Here is a 21,626-nt window from a genome sequence, read left to right as displayed (position 1 = left end):
TGAGTGAGTGGGGGGCAAACGTGCTGGGGGGACAGACATGTGCTTGAGGGGGAGAGATATGAGTGTGTGGGGGCCAGACATGTGCTGGGGGGAGGAGAGAGATGAGTGTGTGGGGGACAGACAATTTGTTTTATTGTTTCTCATAAATTATAACAATAACATGAATCTTGGAATATATATTTTTAATATAAATTTAAGGTTTTCATGAGATAGGTTGTATTGTGAAACATTTTATTTATGTATATATTTAAGGAAACATACATAAATTGTCGAAATATGTTTCGTTCGTTTAACCTTTAACCTCTGGTTTACTAGTAGACTGAATTACCGTGTCGTGAAATTATGTTTGTCTAAAAAGTGTGTCACCAACATGAAAAGTTTGGAAAGCTCTGCATTAAAAGTTGGAAGGTGGTTAGTTAACGATTATAAGACAAAGCCAGACCAGACGGCAACCATAAGGATGGTGCTTTGTTGCATGGTTAATATATGAAACTACTACTTTTCCATTTTATAATTTATTGGTTTTTGATTTAAAGATTTTTGTGGGAGGTGAAGGAGAGAAAAAGACACCGCGAATATTACCTGGTGGTTGAGGAGGAGAGCCTGCCCGACGGAGGACCGGGGCGGAGAGCCCGTCCGATCGGCTGAGAACTTCCGGGTTGATTTCACAGGGCGGAGCCGGCAAGAAGGGTAATAAAATCAACCCCCCCTGCGGCATAAACCCGAGGTGAAGGAGAGAAAAAGACACCGCGAATATTACCTGGTGGTTGAGGAGGAGAGCCTGCCCGACGGAGGACCGGGGCGGAGAGCCCGTCTGATCGGCTGAGAACTTCCGGGTTGACGCGACAGGGCGGAGCCGGCAAGAAGGGTAATAAAATCAACCCCCCCTGCGGCATAAACCCGAGGTGAAGGAGAGAAAAAGACACCACGAATATTACCTGGTGGTTGAGGAGGAGAGCCTGCCCGACGGAGGACCGGGGCGGAGAGCCCGTCGGATCGGCTGAGAACTTCCGGGTTGACGTCACAGGGCGGAGCCGGCAAGAAGGGTAATAAAATCAACCCCCCCTGCGGCATAAACCCGAGGTGAAGGAGAGAAAAAGACACCGCGAATATTACCTGGTGGTTGAGGAGGAGAGCCTGCCCGACGGAGGACCGGGGCAGAGAGCCCGTCTGATCGGCAGAGAACTTCCGGGTTGACATCACAGGGCGGAGCTGGCAAGAAGGGTAATAAAATCAACCCCCCCTGCGGCATAAACCCGAGGTGAAGGAGAGAAAAAGACACCGCGAATATTACCTGGTGGTTGAGGAGGAGAGCCTGCCCGACGGAGGACCGGGGCGGAGAGCCCGTCTGATCGGCTGAGAACTTCCGGGTTGACGTCACAGGGCGGAGCCGGCAAGAAGGGTAATAAAATCAACCCCCCCTGCGGCATAAACCCGAGGTGAAGGAGAGAAAAAGACACCACGAATATTACCTGGTGGTTGAGGAGGAGAGCCTGCCCGACGGAGGACCGGGGCGGAGAAGCCCGTCTGATCAGCTGAGAACTTCCGGGTTGACGTCACAGGGCGGAGCCGGAAAGAAGGGTAATAAAATCAACCCCCCCTGCGGCGCGCTGCCTAAGCCGCGCGCGCCGAAGGGGTGCGCGGCTTTGCCTGGAAGTTTGGGAAAATCGTATGTGAAGTTACTTGAACTCCTCACCTAAATGTAAGTGACTGAAATATCTATTTGTTCCGTTTCTCCCTGAAACCTCCCGGCGGATTCAGCGTTTATTCATTACTGGTCAGGGATAATACTTTTCTATAGTTCCTTGAATTTATTTGCCTGTGGTGTATTGAAATGCCCCATACAAAGCGGAAGGGGAAACTAAGGGAGGTTACAACCACATCCTCCCCAGCGACCTCTTCCCAGCTAAAAATTGAAAAGTATTTTAACCCAGCCCCAGAGATAACTCCCGATGAAAGAGGCGCAGTGATCTCTCCTATTGAGCAGAAGGAAGGATCACCTGCCTCACTAATATCTTTAAGTCGGGGAGCGCCGGTTACGCCTTCACCACCCCTAGCCGGAATATCTACCTTGGAATCCTTTGATTCTCAAGTGTTTTTGCCAGGGGGAATAGATGAAGGACAAGGAGGCAGCATTCACAAGAAGGTGATTACAGCTGCAACCTTGGGGTCAGAGTTTGCTACATCCCACAAATTGGAAAAACCAGCTAAAATAACATTAGATAGTGTCTGGACTGCTATAATGGTCCTGGAAAAATCTATTACCACACTTACAAATGTGGTCACAGACGTTAATAAAAGAACGTTGAATATAGAGCAACAGAATGACATACAGAAGACACAAATAAGGGACTTGGACCAGAGGATTTCAAAAATGGAGAAAATACAAACTGGGTTACTACAAGGAGAATTGAAAAATCATGATAAAATGGAGAGAATAGAGAAGGATTTGAGATACCTGAACCTGAGGGTAATTAACTTCCCCCAGGTACTAGGAATTTCTGTGCAGGAACAATTCAAGCAATACCTTGGATCAGTACTGAAGATACCGAAAGAATCATTCCCACCTCTTGCAAAAATATATTTCCTACCGGATAGAAGAGGGATAGATAAAGATAAAGATCAAGTGGAACAGCAAACCCAACAACATGGAATATTGAATGTTACAGATCTATTGGAGTCATCAACTGAAGAAATTGTTCATAAGAGAGGAACAGTTTTAGTGAGATTTATTTTTCCATCAGACAGAGAAATGGTGCTTAAATTGTTTTTGAAGAATAGATCTGTGAAATATTACAACCAACAGATCTGGATTTTTCCAGATGTAACAAAATTAACACAAAATAGGAGAAGGGAATTTCTGGCTTTAAAACAACTAGCAGATAAGGTGGGGGCACAGATGGTGGTTCGGTACCCCAGTAAATGCATGGTAAAATTAAATGATGTAAATTATGTCTATTATGAACCCTCAGATCTGAAAAAGTTCCTAGAAGCTAAGAATTTGATGGGGGTAGCAACCCATGATTAAAGGTAACCTAGTATGAAATGATATGGGGTTATTAGTACCAGTACTTATATAGATTTAAAGTTTCCTTTTTATTGCTCAATACGGTGCTGGATCCTCTATTTTCATTGTACTTTGAGTGATTATAGGAAAATGTCTAATTTGATTTTCTATATTTTCTTCTATAACTATGATGTTGTAATCACTCAATTCTGTAAATGACAGTGTTATGTCATGATTGTGTTGAAAACTTAATAAAAATTTAAATAAAAAAAAAAAGATTTTTGTGAACAGATATATCACATTTTTTCTCACAGTTGAAAGAGGGAGTTAAAAATTACATTTTTTATAATATATTTTGTTAACCCCTAAAGTGGAGATTTTCAGAATAACATTTTTTGGCATTTGTAGTATTGTATAGGAGCAGCAAGGTCATCCTTGTTCTGGTGGCACTTTAAAAAAAATAAGTGTTTATATTGGGCTTCCTCACTTTTTCTGCTGATAACATACTAGTGAGGAAAGAGTGGGAACTGAGTGTACAGACATAGAACGCTATTTTGAGAGTGATTTCTATGGGTAAAACGTATTTAACCTATATTCAGCTTAGGCCATTTTCAGACAGCTGATTTACATAGGTAAAAGTGTGCACATAGTCCATTACGTGCCTCCTTTTACCCACATTGTAGTGGAGGCATTTTTGGGAGGGGTTAAATCAGCAGAAAAAAAAACATGTGCCTTATTTTAAAGGGATAAAATAGTGGTTAGAGCAGTGGGCTACGAACCAGGAGACCAGGGTTCGAGTCCCGCTGTCGCTCCTTGTGACCTTGGGCAAGTCACTTTACCCTCCATTGCCTCAGGTACAAACTTAGATGGTAAGCCCTCTGGGGATAGGAAAATACTTACAGTACCAGATTGTAATCCACTTTGAAGCGCTGTGAAAAGTGGAATATAAAAATAAATAAATATGCAGAAAAAGCAGGAGCAAATCTCTGCAGTTTCTTTTTCCTTGGCCATTTTCAAAGTAATCAGGAGGTATCTCTGCCAGCATCCAGATGGAAGGAATGTAAGGAGAAGACAGACAACCTTCACCTTCTGAATGTGTGGCATGTGATAATGAGATACTTAAAAATGACAACCCCTTTTAAGAGAGTGGCTAGGTTTTTCATGGTGTTTGGAGGAGAAGCGGCTTCCAAAGCCACGATAGCAAGATAGATCAAAGAAACCATCTCTTTAGCATATATACTCAATGGCAGACAAGTGCCAGGGGCACTTTATACACATTCTACAAAAGCACAGGCATCTTGAGTAGAAGCATTGTCAAGCTCCACAGGAGAAATCTGCAGGGCTGCTACATGGTCATCCCTGCACTCATTTTCTTAACACTATAAGCTGGATAAACAGCGAAGGGAAGAAGATGGCCTTTGGGTTTGAGATTCTTAAGGCAGCCTTATCTGCCTCCTGCCTGACCTAGGGGGCAGCTTTTGTATCTCCCAAGTATAATGGACTGATCTAGCAGGACTCAAAGAAAGAAAATTATCGGGTAAGAGCAATTTTACCTTTATACACACAAAACCTTTTGAAATTTCAGCCCTATGGAGTGAATTTTCAAAGGAGTTGCGCATGTAAAAGCAGCAGTTTTCAAAAACTCATTTACTTGTGTAAATCCTTTTGAAAATTATCTCCATATTGTATTGGGTATTGTATAGAAAAGGGAGGGTTTGTGTGATAATAGCCAGAAGTGGTGTTGCAGAATGCCAAACTAATATGATGAATAGAATGTAGGATTGCAATTATTAGTTTACTTATCATTTTGTGTCCATCATGCTACCATCAAGAATAGCGTTCACAAGCTCACAAATTGTGAGTAGTATTTTAAAGAGTGTGTGGTGCAGTTGAGGAGAGGTGAAACAATTCACAATTGTAGCCTCCATGGCAGACTTGTCCCCCCTCCTGCAGATTACTTATGTTGAAAAGGAAGCTTGTGGGAAGAGGGAGTGGGACTCTTATGCACTGTGAGTGTGCTCCGATTCACAGTCCCACGGTGCAATGTTCCTTCTGACTCTCCTCAGAAGTGTCTGCACATCACCACCAGTGGTGGGGAGGAGGTAGAAGAAGAAAGGATCTGTGGGCAAAGAGCGCCAAGTATGAGTAGGAGGTTCCCATAATTTCCAAAGGCTATATGATACCAACTTAGGTCAGTAATGCCCATTTCTGGGCACATGTGCTTACATGGTCAGCAACAGTGCTTAAATCACCAACTGTTTCTTTAACAAACAATACGAACAGGTGAGGCATTGTCTGTTCTTTGATGCAAATGCAGTTTGTGTTCTGAGCCTGGTTGAAAGAAACCCATTTCTGGAGGTTCTCTCTTCAATAGCTGACACCTGTATGGAGATGGTTTAGAAATCACCGGCTTGTCTGTCTGTTTTCTTCTAACCTTGTAGGGTTGATCAACCCACTAAATAATTTAATGCCAAGTGGATGTGCTCATCAGTGCATGAATGTGACACAAGGTCTTTCGAACACTTTGTATGTTTACGTTTTCAACAGTGGTTTCAAATGCTAATAGATATGTTTGCCCAGTATTATAGTATACAAGAAAAGCATCCAGCATTGTGCGGTGTATATCGGCCAAGTTGAAAATGAGATGACCATAAAAGTTATTCACTTTTATGGGAAAATAACATCTTCTGACTATGGTTTACTTTGCTTTCAGAATTATTCTCCGAAGCTTCAAAGAATGTGTGAGGCGATGGGGTACTTCTTCCAGATTATTTATTTTCCATTGGAGGATGGGAGCCATTATGGGGCTGTGCGGAAATGGGAAATCGAGAAAAGTTCCTTGGTCATTTTATTCATACACATAACTTTGCCAAGGTAGGTTTTAACAACTCCGACAACCACTAGCGATAATGTAGACTAGTCATTCCTTAGTTACTGCGCTTATCTTTTTAAGATATATGGGATAACTTATATTATTTTATTTATGAAAACATTTACTGTCTCCTGAGTTTGCATACATTGAGAGAGACTAGTTCCTCCACTAATGCTGTGTTAGAGGCATGAGGAGAGCATAACAGCTGTATGAAATATGGATAATAAACCAGAATTGTGAAAGGGAAGCAATTTTTAAGAGAGAGATTTTCAGCATACGGCACCTGACCCATCTCCCCTCTCTACCCTTCCCCCACACCAGTTTTTTCATGTAAAAAAGGATAGGTTCAGCCCACTGCCCCCATTCCTGCAGGAACAGATTTAGGATTTTGCTTCCTCTAGGCACATGTGATGCTTTCAAACCCACCCCCTACACACCCATACCTTCTATAAGAAGCTGTTAAGGGTAGCAGAGGGCATTCTAAACAAGATGCTGAGCTTGATGGACCATTGGTCTGATCCAGTTTGGCAACTTCTTATGTTCTTATTTTAAAAGATTTATTATTCATGCTCTCCCATTGATCGAATTGGGTTACAAATAAAAACATCCATAAAAATAAAACAATGGGTGCAGAGCAGAACTAGGGCATTCCCCATAAAATTAACCATACAAAAAAGATATTTCTGGTGTCACCTCAGTAACAGCAACATAAACTTTCTCTCCTACCAGGCTCAATAGCTTTCCTTATGAAAAGATCACCAATGCATATCCTATTGAGAAAACATCACAAATAAGATTGATACAAATGCCTACATGCTAGTAAAATACCTCAACTCGGTCACACACATTGACTCAACCTTCACCAAGTAAAGAAAGACCGAAATTACAAATATGGAGAAAGAAACTGGAATGAAAACCCAAAAAAGCCACTCTGCATGCAATGCAAAACTGGAGAAATGGAAACAGAAATATAGCACTTAACAGACTCCCAGGATCTGTGATAATGAACACAAACTAATGCGCAAAAAATTACACCTGCTTTATGGAACGCATTCATACAGTAACTACCCCACCTATGAAAAGGCAACACTACAAATATTTAAGCAGGCTGTAAACACAATACACCTTCTATTAGGAAAACAAAACAAACTGCTATAGATCCCTACACAAAACTACAAGCTTTCAGAATACCCTTACCTGGGTCACACATGCCGAACACAGACAGACCCTCACCAAATACAGAATAAAGTAACCATCAAGTTAATGGTTTTGTTTTTCCATTGTTACACTGCATATAGTACTCAGACTGGCTTCTTGCTGCTACCAATTCAGTTTTTGTCTACACATTTCTATGTATACATTTCTTAAGAAATATAAAATAATAATTCTGAAACTATAATAATAAATGTTTCAAAACAACTGATAAATTAAATAGCATCCAATCATTAAAAACTTAAAAAATTATTAAAAATTCTTCAAACACCAATAAAATATTTCTTAGTATTCAGACAGGTTAATCCATGACCAGTGGGTTATGCACCTCTACCACCAGATGGAGCAGAGCACAGCGTCACGGTATATAAACCACTGGACTGGCATCAGCCCTCCAGTATTCTCCATCTCCAGCTGATGGTGGACATGCATCTCCCTACTAGGGATTGCTTAAAATATTTTAAAAGGAGAAAAGAAGAAGGAAATTAATTCATCCCATTCTCCTCTGGTGATAACTTATGGTCCCTCCCTCAGCCGAGTTTTCCTGAGGCAATATCTGCGGATCCCTTCCTCTGTAGAATGCCTCGGTCTGGGAGCTGGTTTTCCGATGTAGATTTAGCTGTAGAGATAAACAGCTGAGAGGTTAGCCAGTGCAGAAAGCCAAGCACAGCAGTGAAGGACTTTGCATTTTCCTCCCGCAGCCGGAGACCGATTCTATACTCGACTGGGGCAGGCTGAGCTCAGATTAAGAGTAAATATATTTAAAAAAGAGTAAATATATTTAAAAAAAAAAAGCCTTGGCGTGCCGATCTGACGTCCATTCCTGTTTTTGGGGGGAGCTTAGGGATTTGGGGCAGCTTGGTGGGTTGAGCAGCCTTTTGGCTTGGCCCCGCTCTCAGACTTTGCTCAGACGCCACATGATAGGCTGTGGCGGTGTTTGTGCGCTTTTCTTCTCGCAAGTCTGCTGCAAAACAGTGTCTGATGTTGGTTCGTGCTTACACGCCTGGGTGGGCATTCAGGTGGGCGCCTAACTGGAGCGCATATTGGGCGCCTACATTTTGGGTGTCCTTAGTGTACGCCCTTTGGACAGAGCTTGTTTTTTGAGCACTCTGTCCAGGCTCACTTATGCGGGCACGCAGCTGGCCACACAATTGTCAGATGCCTTTGGAAACGTGCTGCTAGTGGGTGTTTATCCATGGCACCAGTAGCAAAGAAGCCTAAGCGCCTTACCCTTTGTGCTACTTGCCTTATTCAGGCATCAAAGCCTGGCATCCTCTCTAACTTGTATCAGTGCTGCTTGGAGGCTCAGGGAGAGTTGTCTCTGACTGATCTTGCTGGTGAGTACTCACATCGGATGCGAGCCTCCAGGGTTGGGGGGCTCGCTGTCGGGAATTGACAGCGCAAGGTCACTGGAGTACAGAAGAGTCTCTGGAGCATCAGTAGGCTGGAAGCCCTTGCCGTTCGGTTGGCATGCTTGCAATTCGTTGACCACTTGCAGGGTCGAGCGGTCTGAATAATGAGAGACAATGTGACGATGGTGATTTACATCAGTCACCAGGGAGAAACCAAGAGCCAACAGGAAATAGCACAACTCATAGAATGGGCAGAAGAACATCTTCAGAGGATCTCCGCCTCACACATTGCAGGAAAGGACAATGTAAGAGCCAACTTTCTCAGCAGACAGTCTGGTTCCAGGAGAATGAGAATTGTCAAACGAAGCGTTTCAGCTCATAGTGGGCCACTAGTGTCTCCAATTTCTAGACTTGCTGACGAAATCACACAATTCGAATGTTCTTCGCTTCTTCTATTGCAGGAGAGATCTGAAGTCTTTAGGTATCAATTCCCTCATGCAGGAATGGCTGGAATGCAAGCTTCTATATGCCTTTCCTCTGAGGCACATGTTGGGCAGAATGATTTGGAGGATCGAGAGTCACATGGGGATGGTGCTTCTGGTGGCACCAGATTGGCCCAGGAGGCTATGGTATGCAGATCTGTGGAGTCTCTGGTGGACTCTCCAATTAGTGGTCCATAGGGATCTGCTGTGGCAGGGGCCTATCCTTCATGAAGATCTGACTCGATTTTGTCTTATGGTATGGTGTTTGAGAGGGCTCAGTTGCTGAAGTGTGGATTTTCTACTACTGTGAGTTCCACCTTGCTTCGAGTGTGAAAGTTCTCCATTTCCTTAGCATATGTTCAGATTTGGTGAGTGTTTGAGGCATGGTGTGAGGAACGAGGGGGTTCATCTTTGTTCGGCTAAGATCCCGCTCATTTTGGATTTTTTGTGGGATGCGTTGATTAAGGCTCATCTGCATACTATTCTCAGCATCCCCCAGGAGAGGACTCCAAATGTCACAGCGAGTAATCCAGGTTTCGAATTCTACAGCCCCAGCTTCCAGAGGCCTTGCACCCTTTGCAGTTGAAGAGAACAGAAAGCGCGTGCGTCATTAGGTACACGAATCTCAAACCTCTCAGTCCATTGACAGAAAAACAAGTTAATTGTGGTTAAAGAAGATTGATAAGTATAGTTTTAAGAAATTTTAGGATTAAAGTTTGGAGAGAGGTGAAAGAGTGGGATATATTTTTTTAGAGTTTGTGTATGTCTGAGATAATAAGCAAGCCAGAGGGAATTAATTCTAGTGTCTTTCTTTCCCTCCCACCCACCCCTAGCTCTACCCTTGATTTTTACTTAAGAGACACTTTCTCATTAAAAATCAATTAGACTCTTACCTAAATCATAGTATTGCACCAGCCCTTATTGAGAGTTTAATCATCCCCTTGTAGGTCACTACTAGATTAATTAGTGAATACACCTATGACTTTAAAGGAATCTAATTCCTACTCCCATGGCAACCAAAACTTAACTAGGAACTCAACAAAATTAAGATGAAGGCGGCAGTCCAGCAGCAAGAGGGGGGCTTTCCAGTCTTTTGTATCAACTGTCACATGTATGATTTTTTTTACCTGCCAATGAGAGATTGTATGTGTACACCCAGTACAAAGAGCTCCTGGCTCTCAGAATGAGTCCGATCTCTGGAGACTAGAGTGGCAGACCTGGAAGAGCTGAGGCAGATAGAGAGGTACATTGATGAGACCTTCAGGGATATACTAGCCAAGTGCCAAATCCAATCTGGCAGCCCGGGTGCTGCCTTGGATCAGAAAGGTTTCCTGGTTGGAGAGCATCACCCTGGTGTAGCAGGAAGTGATCCTGCAGCAAGGACCTGCTCTCCACGTGATGTGTTGTCCTCTTGCACTGAGGATGAGTCTCCCAAGGCTACTGCCCAGGAGGGAAGGTTAAGTCGATCGTCATAGTTGGTGATTCGATTATTAGAAATGTAGATAGTTGGGTGGCTGGTGGGCATGAGGACCACCTGGTAACTTGCCTGCCTGGTGGCAGACCTCACGCGTCACCTAGATAGGATTATAGACCATGCTGGGGAGGAGCCGGCTATTGAGGTACATGTGCACACCAAAGACATAGGAAAATGTGGGAGGGAGGTTCTGGAAGTCAAATTTAGGATTTCAGATAGAAAGCTGAAATCCAGAACCTCCAGGGTGGCATTCTCTGAAATATTCTCTATTCCACATTCAGGTCCTAAGAGGCAGGCAGAGCTCCAGAGTCTCAATGCGTGGATGAGGCAATGGTGCAGGGAAGAGGGATTCAGTTTTTTAAGGAACTGGACAAAATTTTGGGGAAGGGAGATACTTTTCCGAAGGGATGGGCTCCACCTTAACCAGAGTGGAACCAGGCTGCTGGCGCTAACTTTTAAAAAAGAAAGAGCAGCTTTTAAACTAGAACAAGGGGGAAAGCTGACAGTCACTTAGAAGTGCATGGTTCAGAGGAAGGTACCTTCGAAAGATGCTAATGAAACAGGAGAGTTAGGGCATCCCTTCAGAAGTTTCACTAAAAGCAAAAGTAGACCATGTGTCTAAGTAGAGAATCACCTGAGCTAAAGGATTCCAGATTATCCCTATCAACTGAAAAGTAAGTTGTTAATACAAACAAAAAACACACTTTGAAATGTCTGTATGCCAATGCCAGAAGTCTAAGAAGTAAGATGGGAGAGTTAGATTAAATAGCAGTAAATTATGAGATTGACATAATTGGCATCTCAGAGACCTGGTGGAAGGAGGATAACCAATGCGACAGTGCTATATCAAAGTACAAATTATATTGCAAAGATAGGGAGAATCAACTTGGTGGTGAAGTGGCACTTTATGTCCGGGAGGGTATAAAGTCTAACAGACTAAAGATCATACAAGAGATTAAATGCTCAGAAGAATCTATATGGATAGAAATCCCATGTGTGTTGGGTAAGAGTATAGTGATAGGAGTATACTACCGTCCACCCAACCAAAATGATTAGACAGATGATAAGATGCTAAGAGAAATCAGGGAAGCTAACCAATTTGGCAGTACAGTAATAATGGGAGATTTCAATTACCCCAATATTGACTGGGTAAACGACGTAACAGCAGGACAAGCTAGAGATGGAAAGTTTGCTTCATAGAGCAATTGGTTTGGGAACCAAAGAGAGAGGGAGTTATTTTAGATCTAATTCTTTGTAGCATGCAGAATTTGATGAGAGAGATAGCGGTGATGGGGCCACTTGGCAATAGTGATCATAACATGATCAAATTTGAACTAATGACTGGAAGGGGGACAATATGTAAATCTACAGTTCTAACACTAAATTTTCAAAAGGGAAACTTTGATAAAATGAGTAAAATAGAAAAAAACCCTGAAAGGTGCAGTTGCAAATTTATTTATTCATTTATTTTAAAGTATTTATAGCTTGCACCCTCCAGTATTCGGAGCAGGTTACAAAAATCCTACATAATTGTTAAACATGTTACAGGTTAAACATGTTGTTTAAAAATACAATCTTAGAAGCGTAGTTGTTTAAAAATACAATCTTAGAAGCGTAGTCCAGATGTATTTCATGCATTAAGAAAGGTGGAAGGAAGGTCAAACGATTACTGGCATGGTTAAAAGGTGAGGTGAAAGAGTCTATTTTAGCCAAAAAAAAATCCTTCAAAAATTGGAAGAAGGACCCATCTGAAGAAAATAGGAAAAAGCATAAGCATTGTCAAGTTAAGTGTAAAACATTGATAAGACAGGCTAAGAGAGAATTTGAAATGAAGTTGGACGTAGAGGCAAAAACTCATAATAAAAACGTTTTAAAATATATCCAAAGCAGGAAACCTGTGAGGGAGTTGGTTGGATGTTAAATGACCATGGGGTTAAAGGGGCTCTTAGGGATGATAAGGCCATTGCAGAAAGACTAAATTCTTTGCTTCTGTGTTTACTAATGAGGATGTGGGGAGATACCGGTTCCAAAGATGGTTTTCAAGGGTGATGAGTCAGATGAACTGAACAAAATCACTGTGAACCTGGAAAATATAGTAGGCCAGATTGACAAACTAAAGAGTAGCAAATCACCTGGGCCAGATGGTATGCATCCCAGGGTTCTGAAGGAACTAAAAAATGAAATTTCAGATCTATTCGTTAAAATTTGTAACATATCATTAAAATCATCCATTGTACTTGAAGACTGGGGGGTGGCCAATGTAACCCCAATATTTAAAAAGGGCTCCAGAGGTAATCCAGGAAACTATAGACCAGTGAGCCTGACTTCAATGCTGGAAAAAAATAATGGAAACTATTTTAAAGATCAAAATCACTAAGTATATAGAAATACATGGTTTAATGGAACACAGTCAGCATGGATTTATCCAAAGGAAGTCTTGCCTGACAAATCTGCTTCCTTTTTTTTTAAGGGGTTAATAACCTGTGGATAAAGGAGAACCGGTAGATATAGTGTATTTGGATTTTCAGAAGGCATTTGACAGTCCCTCATGAGAGGCTTCTAAGAAAAATAAAAAGACATGGAATAGGAGGCGATGTCCTTTTGTGGATTACAAACTGGTTAAAAAACACGAAACAGAGAGTAGGATTAAATGGTTAATTTTCTCAGTGGCGTGCCTCAGGGATCTGTATTTGGACCGGTGCTTTTCAATATATTTATAAATTATCTGGAAAGGAATACAATGAGTGAGGTAATCAAATTTGCAGATGATACAAAATTATTCAGAGTTGTTAAATCACATGCGTTTTATGATAAATTACAGGAGGAACCTGTGAGACTGGAAGATTGGGCATCCAAATGGCAGATGAAATTTAATGTGGACAAGTGCAAAGTGATGCATATAGGGAAACATAACCCATGCTGCAGGTACACAATCTTAGATTCCCTATTAGGAGCTACCACCCAGGAAAAAGATCTAGGCATCATAGTGGATAATACATTGAAATCGTCAGCTCAGTGTGCTGCAACAGTCAAAAAAGCAAACAGAATGTTAGGAATTATTAGGAAGGGAATGGTGAATAAAATGGAAAATGGCATAATGCCTGTTTCGCTCCAGGAGAGACTGCACCATGAGTACTGTGTACAATTCTGGTCACCACATCTCAAAAAAGATATTGTTGCACTGGAGAAGGTAGAGAGAAGGACGACCAAAACGATAAAGGGGATGGAGTGTCTCCCCTGTGAGGAAAAGCTAAAGAGGTTAGGGATGTTCAGCTTGGAGAAGAGATGGCTGATGAGGGATATGATAGAGGTGTTTAAAATCATAAGAGGTCTAGAACGGGTAAATGTGAATCAGTTATTTACTCTTTTAGATAATAGAAGGACTAGGGGGCACTCCATGAAGTTAGCATGTGGCACATTTAAAACTAATTGGAGAAAATTCTTTTTCACTCAATGCACAATAAAGCTCTGGAATTTGTTGCCAGAGGATGTGGTTAGTGCAGTTAGTGTAGCTGGTGTAGCTGGTTTGGATAAGTTCTTGGAGGAGAAGTCCATTATCTGCCAATAATCAAGTTGATGTAGCGATAAGCCACTGCTATTACTGGTATCAGTGGCATGGGATCTACTTAGTGTTTGGATACTTACCAGGTACTTGTAACCTGGATTGGCCACTGTTGGAAACAGGATGCTGGACTTGATGGACCCTTGGTCTGACCCTGTATGGCAATTTCTTATTTTCTTGTTGGCCCATCTGGATGTGGCCTGGTTCTTGAAAGGGGTGAAGCATCTTCATCCTCCCTTGTAGTTGCCGGTGCCCTTGTGGAGTCTTAATCTGATTATGGATTTTCTGGCAGGTCCCACTTTTCGACCACTGAGGTTACTTACTTTGAATTTGTTCTGCGCGTAGAGTTTCAGAACTGCAGGCCCTGTCTTACTGGGAACTGTTTCTGTGAGTGATTCCGGGGGCGGTACAGCTGTGAACTGTTCTGTCCTTTTTGTTGAAGGTGGTCTCAGAGTTTCACTTTAATCAATCGATTTTCCCTGCCATCACTGGACAGGGAGAGAGAGATGGATGAATATAGTCTGTTACTGATCTTGGATGTCAGGTTATTATATCATGAGTTATTTGGAGGTTTTTAAACCTCTCAGGAAGACAGACTTGACTGTCTGTTTATATTCTACGATGGGGATAAACAGGATGAGCCGGCGTTGTGGGCTATGATAGCTCACTGGATTAAGGAGATTATCACGGCCGCGTATGTAGAGGTTGCGCCGCAGTATCCTAGTCAGTTTAGGGCTCATTCCACTAGGGCTCAAGCAGTGTCATGGTGGAGATTAGATTGTTGTCTTCTGTCAAGATTTGCCTAGCTGCAACATTGTCCTCCTTACACACCTTTTCCCAGCATTACCGCCTGGATGTACAGGACTGGGAGGATGCAGCCTTTACGCCCTGTTCGGGATTAGCTTTTTTACATCTCACTGATCGTGGATTAACCTGTCTGAATGCTAAGAAAGGAGAAATTACTACTTACCTGATAATTTCTTTTCCTTTACTGAAGACAGGTTAATCCACCTTCCCGCCCTTTGCTGCCAGATGTTGGTGATATTGTCCTCCTGTGTGGCTGCGTTTCCGGGGATTACTGGTACGTGTCAGATCCAGGCCTTAGATTAGTGATATTGCCCTCCTTGTCTGAGCTCAATGTTTTCCTGTTAACTGAGTGCTTGAATGGTTGTCTGTAATAGTTATGTTCATGTATTGTTTAGTTGTCCACAGTTAGCTTTTGGCTTTTGCAGAATATACTGGTGGGCTGATGTCAGTGCAGGGGTTTATATACCATGACATCAGCTTTGCTCCATCCCCATCCTCTTGAAGAGGTGCATAATCCACTGGTGTGGATTAACCTGTCTTCATTAAAGAAAAGGAAATTATCAGGTAAGTAGTAATTTCTCCTTTCAAACAGCAGACACAATAATTAAAATGGCAATCATTCAAGAAAGATAAACTTAAAGAGCCACCTTTAAGTACCTTCTCAAGCAACTCTCCTACTTCTTTCCCTTGTGGGCCAATAACACACACCAGAAGCAACAATGACTGCTAAGCTCTGTCCTCGCGCTCCTCTTCCTTAGGGTCCGTGACTAGTCTGTCTCACAAATACATATACAGTTTCTATCTCTCACACATCAGTGATCTCCCCGACCAGTCTCTCTTTTTCTCTCTCTCTCTCTCTCTCTCTCTCTCTCTCTCACACTCACCAGCCACCTCCCTGACAGTCTATTGCTCTGTCACACACAACAGTCACCTCCCTAATCAGTATCTCTCACACAATCCTTCTCTCTCTTACTTACACATAGAGTCTCAATCACACATATTCTCTCACACACTTACACACATGCTGGCTCACTCTGTGTCTCACTCACTCACCCCCACCCCCAGCAGACATGGCAGGAGGCATCCTGGATCGGCACTGGATGACTCAGAAGGGCAGCCGGTGTGCTGCTATTAAGGCAGAGTCGTGACAGGCTGGGAACTGCAGCAGGAGGTACCCCTTCGGCCCTGCAGCAGTAAGAATGCACTCAGCTGTTTTCCTGTGCTGCGATCATCGTGGTGCAGAGCAGTGAGCTGAGAATGTGGCCGTGGGGATTTCCTGCCACACGGCTGTCTGGGAAAGGAGATGGAAGTGCCCCCATGATCATGGGTAGGTGGAGGAACCTTGGGACACTTGATCTCTGCGGCGGCGGCAGCAGCATGGCCCTTTCTTCTTCCCGCATGCCCGCTGAACATCACTTCCTCTTCCGGGCCGCAGGGGCAGTAAGAAGAAAGGGCTATGTTGCTGTCGCCGGCTTCCATGAACACTGCTGCTGTTCCCTTCTGGGCTTGAATGTGCTGATAGCCCGGACAGGAATGGCAGCAGCGTTCATTGAAGAATTGTGTGCATCTTACTGGGGTGAAGAAGAGGGGGAGGGAAGAGCAGCGGGAGACCAAGAAGTGCAATGCACACCTACTGGTGCTTGGCGACACACTGGTTGAGAACTGCTGCTCTAGAGGTCAAACCTCCTCCTGCTGGAATGATGAGGGGAATGTTGTTAAGTGTTGCTAGCAGAGAGGAGATGGTCTGCCTGTCATAACAATAACAAACGCTTTTTTTGTAACAATGTAAGAAGAAATGATGTGCCTGTGCATAGGAAGAAAATGGTTAAGGCTTTATTTATAGTTGGTTCAGTGAAATTGAAGTTTAGTTTAATTTTATTTCAGTTTGATATCTTATTATACCACTTTTCCAGAAAATCAAAGCAGTTTGCATCAAAGTAAAAATTTGAGAATGAAGATACCCAATGTTTGCTGGCAAAATTATGACAGCAGCACATCAATGGTGAGCGTGTTCAGTCAGACAGATTTATATCTGCTGATTGAGATCTGCCAAGTACGTGTGGCCCAGATTGGCTGCTGTTAAAGACAATGTTCTGTTTGAAGAACCTCTGGTCTGATTCAGCAAAGCATTTCTTATGTTCTAATGTAAGAAATTTTGATTTCCAATTCAGCTGTTTGTTGGAGGACTGCGAGGAAGCCTTTGATAAAAATACTGAAGTAAAACCCAGACTGATTTACCACAGGCTGAAGGATGGAGAGACCAGCTCAGAGCCTGTGCAGCAGTTATTGGAGCAGTGTACAAGTAAAACCAGCAAAACCAAGGTCAGATATAGGTAGAAGTTGTTTCCTTGTTGATGTGTGCAGGGCTGTTTTGCACTAGAAAATGGAATATTTTTGTCTGCTAGGTCTGGGCAGTAGTTTCAAAGCAGAAGCCTGCTGGAATAAATATTTATTTATTTATTTTTAACTTTTATATACCGACATTCTTGCATATTGCAGCTAAGAAGAAGATTGAAAAATGGCTAGAAATAATGTTAGTTTGTTTTTATTTGATTTAAATTCAATGTTCAAAAAGCAGAAGTCCCTTGCGTAGAGGGCTCTGTTGCCAGAGCAGTTGTCATCTGCTTCCTTCCATACAGGACATCTGATTTGAGTTGCTGGCAATTCTCTAGCAACAGAACCCTCTATCACAGGGGCTGTCGCTTCATTATAGAGGGAATGGTGCTGACTAGATATTAATCCAGTTGCCAGCTTGATAGTTTAATCTGATTGCTGCTTCCTGGGCCAGCTGGGGCTGGGTTGCTGCAGAGGCAATGTTCACACCCTCTGGAGAGAGGGAGTCTCAGCCATCACACAATGGGGACACCTAGTGGTTAGATTCTGTGCACATATCATGGCTTCCACATGGTGTCACAGTCTGTGGTTGCTGGTCAAGGACCGTTGCTCCAGTGGGTGGACTAGGTGGGGAGGGGAGTCCTAAAATAGGCTGGTTCCGAATGAACTGAAAGCATAAAAGTTGATCTATCAAAGCCGTGAGGTAACCAAAAGAAGGAGATAGATCTAAAGTCCTTCAAATTATCTTTATTGTTATAAATACCAATTTTTCAACAAAAGCCCGACTCAGGCAGAGTTTCGCCAAAAGAGGCTGCTTCAGGGGCTGTGCTGACAATATAACTTTCATATGATATAATGCAGGTTTGAACAAACATCTGGTGGTATCCTAGTCCACGCGTGTAAAACTTGCTGGTCAGGTTTCTCTTATATATTATTGAATATTTAGAAGTGATCAGTTTAGACGTATCTACACCCGACAACCAAAATGATTTAAAAAATAGGATCCTGAACGTCAGGTCCTATAACATTCCAATGCAGTAAAAGGATACTTCTGGAGCCTAGCTCTGGGATGTGTTAGGCATTCTTCTTATGAATGACTTGATAGAGGAGGTGCTGGAGGAGCCTGTAGGTCCATCCACCTATCTTCTATTTTTTGAAGCGACTGACCTGGGGTTCTTGGATGGGGGTGGCTTGTCATCTGGGCCCTAGATAACCAAGTAGTGATGTCTTATCCCCCACATCATTAATGATGCTATGCCCCAAGGCATCAGTGTTTCTGATGTCATAGTGGATTGTCATCTGGGATCCAGTGATTACTGGATGGTAATGGTTCATTCTGCAGTGAGGATTCTAGACTGCAGGACAACTAACTTTATTAAAATGGGGGTGTACCTCAAGAAGTAGTTAGTTGGATTGCAAACTCTAGGGGAAGCAGAAGAGCAGTGGGCAAAACTAAAAGGAGCTCTTATAAAGGCAGTTAACCTTTTTGTTAGGAAAGAAGGTAAAGGTAAGAGGAAACAGAGGCTGCTGTGGTTTTCTAAAGAAGTAACTGAAAAAGTAAGGAAAAAAAGCATGAATAAACTACAAGAGATCACAGAAAGAGAAGATAGGCAACAAATTCTGGAAAAGCTAAGAGAAGCTGGGAAAGTAGGAGAACAAAGATGCAGATGGAAGAAAAAATAGCAAATACAGTAAAATGGGGGGACAAGTCGTTTTTTTGTTTTTTTTTAGGTATGTTAGGGATAGGAGAAAGTACAAAAGTGGCAATGTGAGATTGTAAGGTGTAGAGAATGATAAGGAAAAAGCAGACTTGCTTAACATATTTCTGTTCAGTGTTCACCAAGGAAGGACCAAGAATAGGATTGGACATGAAATGATTTCAGAAGACTGTTTGTGAGGAGATGTCATTTTATCTACTTTAAGTTTAGCTGAGGACGGATGAGACTCATCTGAGGTTATTAAGAGAACTTAGAGACATTCTGGCTGACCTTGTCAATGCTGTTTAGAGGTTATTAAGAGAACTTAGAGACATTCTGGCTGACCTTGTCAATGCTGTTTAGAGTTGGGAGTAATTCTGGAGGAGTGGAGACAGATGGACGTGGTTCTTCTTCGCAAAAATGGAAGTTAAGGAGGAGGCTAGAAAGCAGAGGCCAATTAGTCTGACCTCTATGGTGAGTAAATTAATGGAATTGCTTCTAAAACTGAGGGTAGTGCAGTTTCTGGAATCTAGGGATTACGAGATCATAGGCATAATGGTTTTACTAGAGGTGGATCTTGTCAGAGAGTTGGATTGTGGAGAGCACTAGATGGTAGTGTACTTGGATTTCCGTAAGACTTTTGACACAGTTCCGCATAGACGACTTATAAATAAATTGAGTTCCATTGATTTGGGCTTTAAAGTGACTGACTGGGTTAGAAACAGGTTGAGTGGGAGGTGACTCTGAGGAGAGGGGTGTTACTTATAAAGTGCTGCAGGGATTGTTCCTTGGACCAGTTTTTTAAAACATTTTTGTAAATGGTATTGCAGGAGCACTATCAGGAAAGGTTTGACTTTTTGCAGATGATATCAACACCTGCAACAGGGTAAAAGCCTAGGAAGGTTGTAAACAGTGAGGAGGGATCTAGCAAAGCTTGACAAATGATCTAGAATCTGTCAGATAAGATGTAATGCTAAAATAATGCATGGCCAAAAATTTGGGCTGCAAAACCCAAGGGAGTGTTAAAGTATAAGGGGCAAAATTCGTCTAGCACAAAACAAGAACAGGATCTAGGGGTGATCGTATTTGATGATCTCAAGGTGCTAAAATAGGTAAATAAGGTAATGACAAAAGCCAGAAAGATGCTTTGCTGCATAGAGAGAGGAATAGTCAGCAGAAAGGAGGAGGTGATACTGCCCATTTAAAAGTTCCTGGTGAGACCTCTTTTGGGATATTTTGTACAGTTCTGGAGACCACACCTGCAAAATGATATAAACTGGATGGAGTTGGTCCAGAGGATAACTCCTAAAATGGTTTGTGGTCTTAACTATAAAGAGTATGGGAACAGAATTAAAGATCTAAAAATGTATACCCTAAAGGAAAGGCAGTTTAGAGGAGGATTTCAGCAAAGCTTTTGATATGGTCCCATGTAAGAGGCTTGTGAATAAAATGAGAAGCTTGGGAGTAGGTGTCCATCAAGATGGTGATGTGGATTGCAAACTGGTTGACTGACAGGATACAGCGTGTAATGGTAAATGGAATCTATTCTGAAGAGAGAATAGTGTTAAGTGGAGTGCCACCAGTGTTGGGACCGGTTGTGTTCGATATCTTTGTGAGTGTCATTGCAGAAGGGATAGAAGATAAAGTTTGTCTATTTATGGATGATACTAAGATCTGCAACAGAGTGGATGCACCTGAAGGAGAGAATGAAAAGTGATTTAAAAAAGCTTGAAGACTGCTCGAATATTTGGCAGTTGGGATTCAATGCCAACAAATGCAGAGTCATGCATATGGGGTGTGGTAATCCAAAAGAGCTGTATGTGATGGAGGGTGACAGACTAATGTGCACGCACTGGGAGACGGACCTCGGGGTGATAGTGTCTGGTGATCTGGAAGGCAATGAAGCAATGTGACAAGGCGATAGCTAAAGCCAGAAGAATGCTGGGCTGCATAGAGAGAGGAATAACCAGTAAGAAAAAGGAGGTTATAATCCCCTTGTACAGGTCCTTAATGAGGTGTCACCTGGAGTACTGTGTTCAGTACTGGAGCCTGTATCTCAAAATGGATAGAGATGGGTGGAGGCGGTCCAAAGAAGGGCAACCAAAATGATGTGGGGTCTGTATCGGAAGACTTATGAGAAGAGGCTGAAGGATCTGAATATGTATACCCTGCAAGAGAGGAGGAACAGGGGAGATATGATACAGACTTTCAGATACCTGAAAGGTTTTAATGATGTACAAACTTCAAACTTTTCTGTTGAAAAGGAAACATTACAAATGAAAATCCAGGAGAGAAGACTGAGAACCAACATAAGGAATTATTTCTTCATGGAGAGAGTGGTAGACCTTTCTGGAAGAGGTGGTGAGGTTAGAAACAGTAAATGAATTTGAAAGGGCATAGGAAAAACACTGTGGATTCCTAAAGGCTTGTGGATGGTAATGAAGAAAAGGATACATGAGGATAACCAGCACAGTGTGGCAGAACTATCACTATCAAAAGGCATGGAGGATTACTACCCTTAACCAATTAGCCTTGATGCTTTTAAAACAACTGCAACATCACTCTCTGCTTTGACTGTGTGTGGGGGAGTGATATTGGATTCAGATGACAGCTCTCTGGGCCCCAACTTTTATGGTCTGGGGTACTTATACATAGACATTAGGTAAAAAGCACAAGACTGCTTCTATGGCCAAGTACAAAAGCAAAGCACGTTCAAGCACTATTGTCTGACTTATCAAGGTTGCTCACCACATAAAAATTTTGCTAGCAGTAATTTTTTATGGGTTTGACAGTTACTTGGTTTTGATTGTAAATATTACTACCCTTA

At 42.4% G+C, this 21,626-nt stretch overlaps 1 protein-coding gene across 6 annotated transcripts in view; it reads left to right on the top strand.

Annotated features, from left to right (window-relative positions):
• NPHP3 (nephrocystin 3) overlaps positions 1-21,626 on the top strand; it is a 232,133-nt gene that overhangs the window by 60,234 nt on the left and 150,273 nt on the right. For all 6 annotated transcript variants that reach the window (XM_029589318.1, XM_029589315.1, XM_029589314.1 and 3 more), the window contains 2 exons: positions 5,721-5,881; positions 16,940-17,090. In XM_029589318.1, coding sequence (XP_029445178.1) covers positions 5,721-5,881; positions 16,940-17,090 — 312 coding nt within the window. The remainder of the gene's footprint in view (positions 1-5,720; positions 5,882-16,939; positions 17,091-21,626) is intronic.

Source organism: Rhinatrema bivittatum, chromosome 2 (assembly GCF_901001135.1).
Source record: "Rhinatrema bivittatum chromosome 2, aRhiBiv1.1, whole genome shotgun sequence".
Taxonomy (NCBI): Eukaryota; Metazoa; Chordata; class Amphibia; order Gymnophiona; family Rhinatrematidae; genus Rhinatrema; species Rhinatrema bivittatum.
Note: the sequence above shows the minus strand (reverse complement) of the source record. Positions and strands in the feature narration are given on the sequence as shown.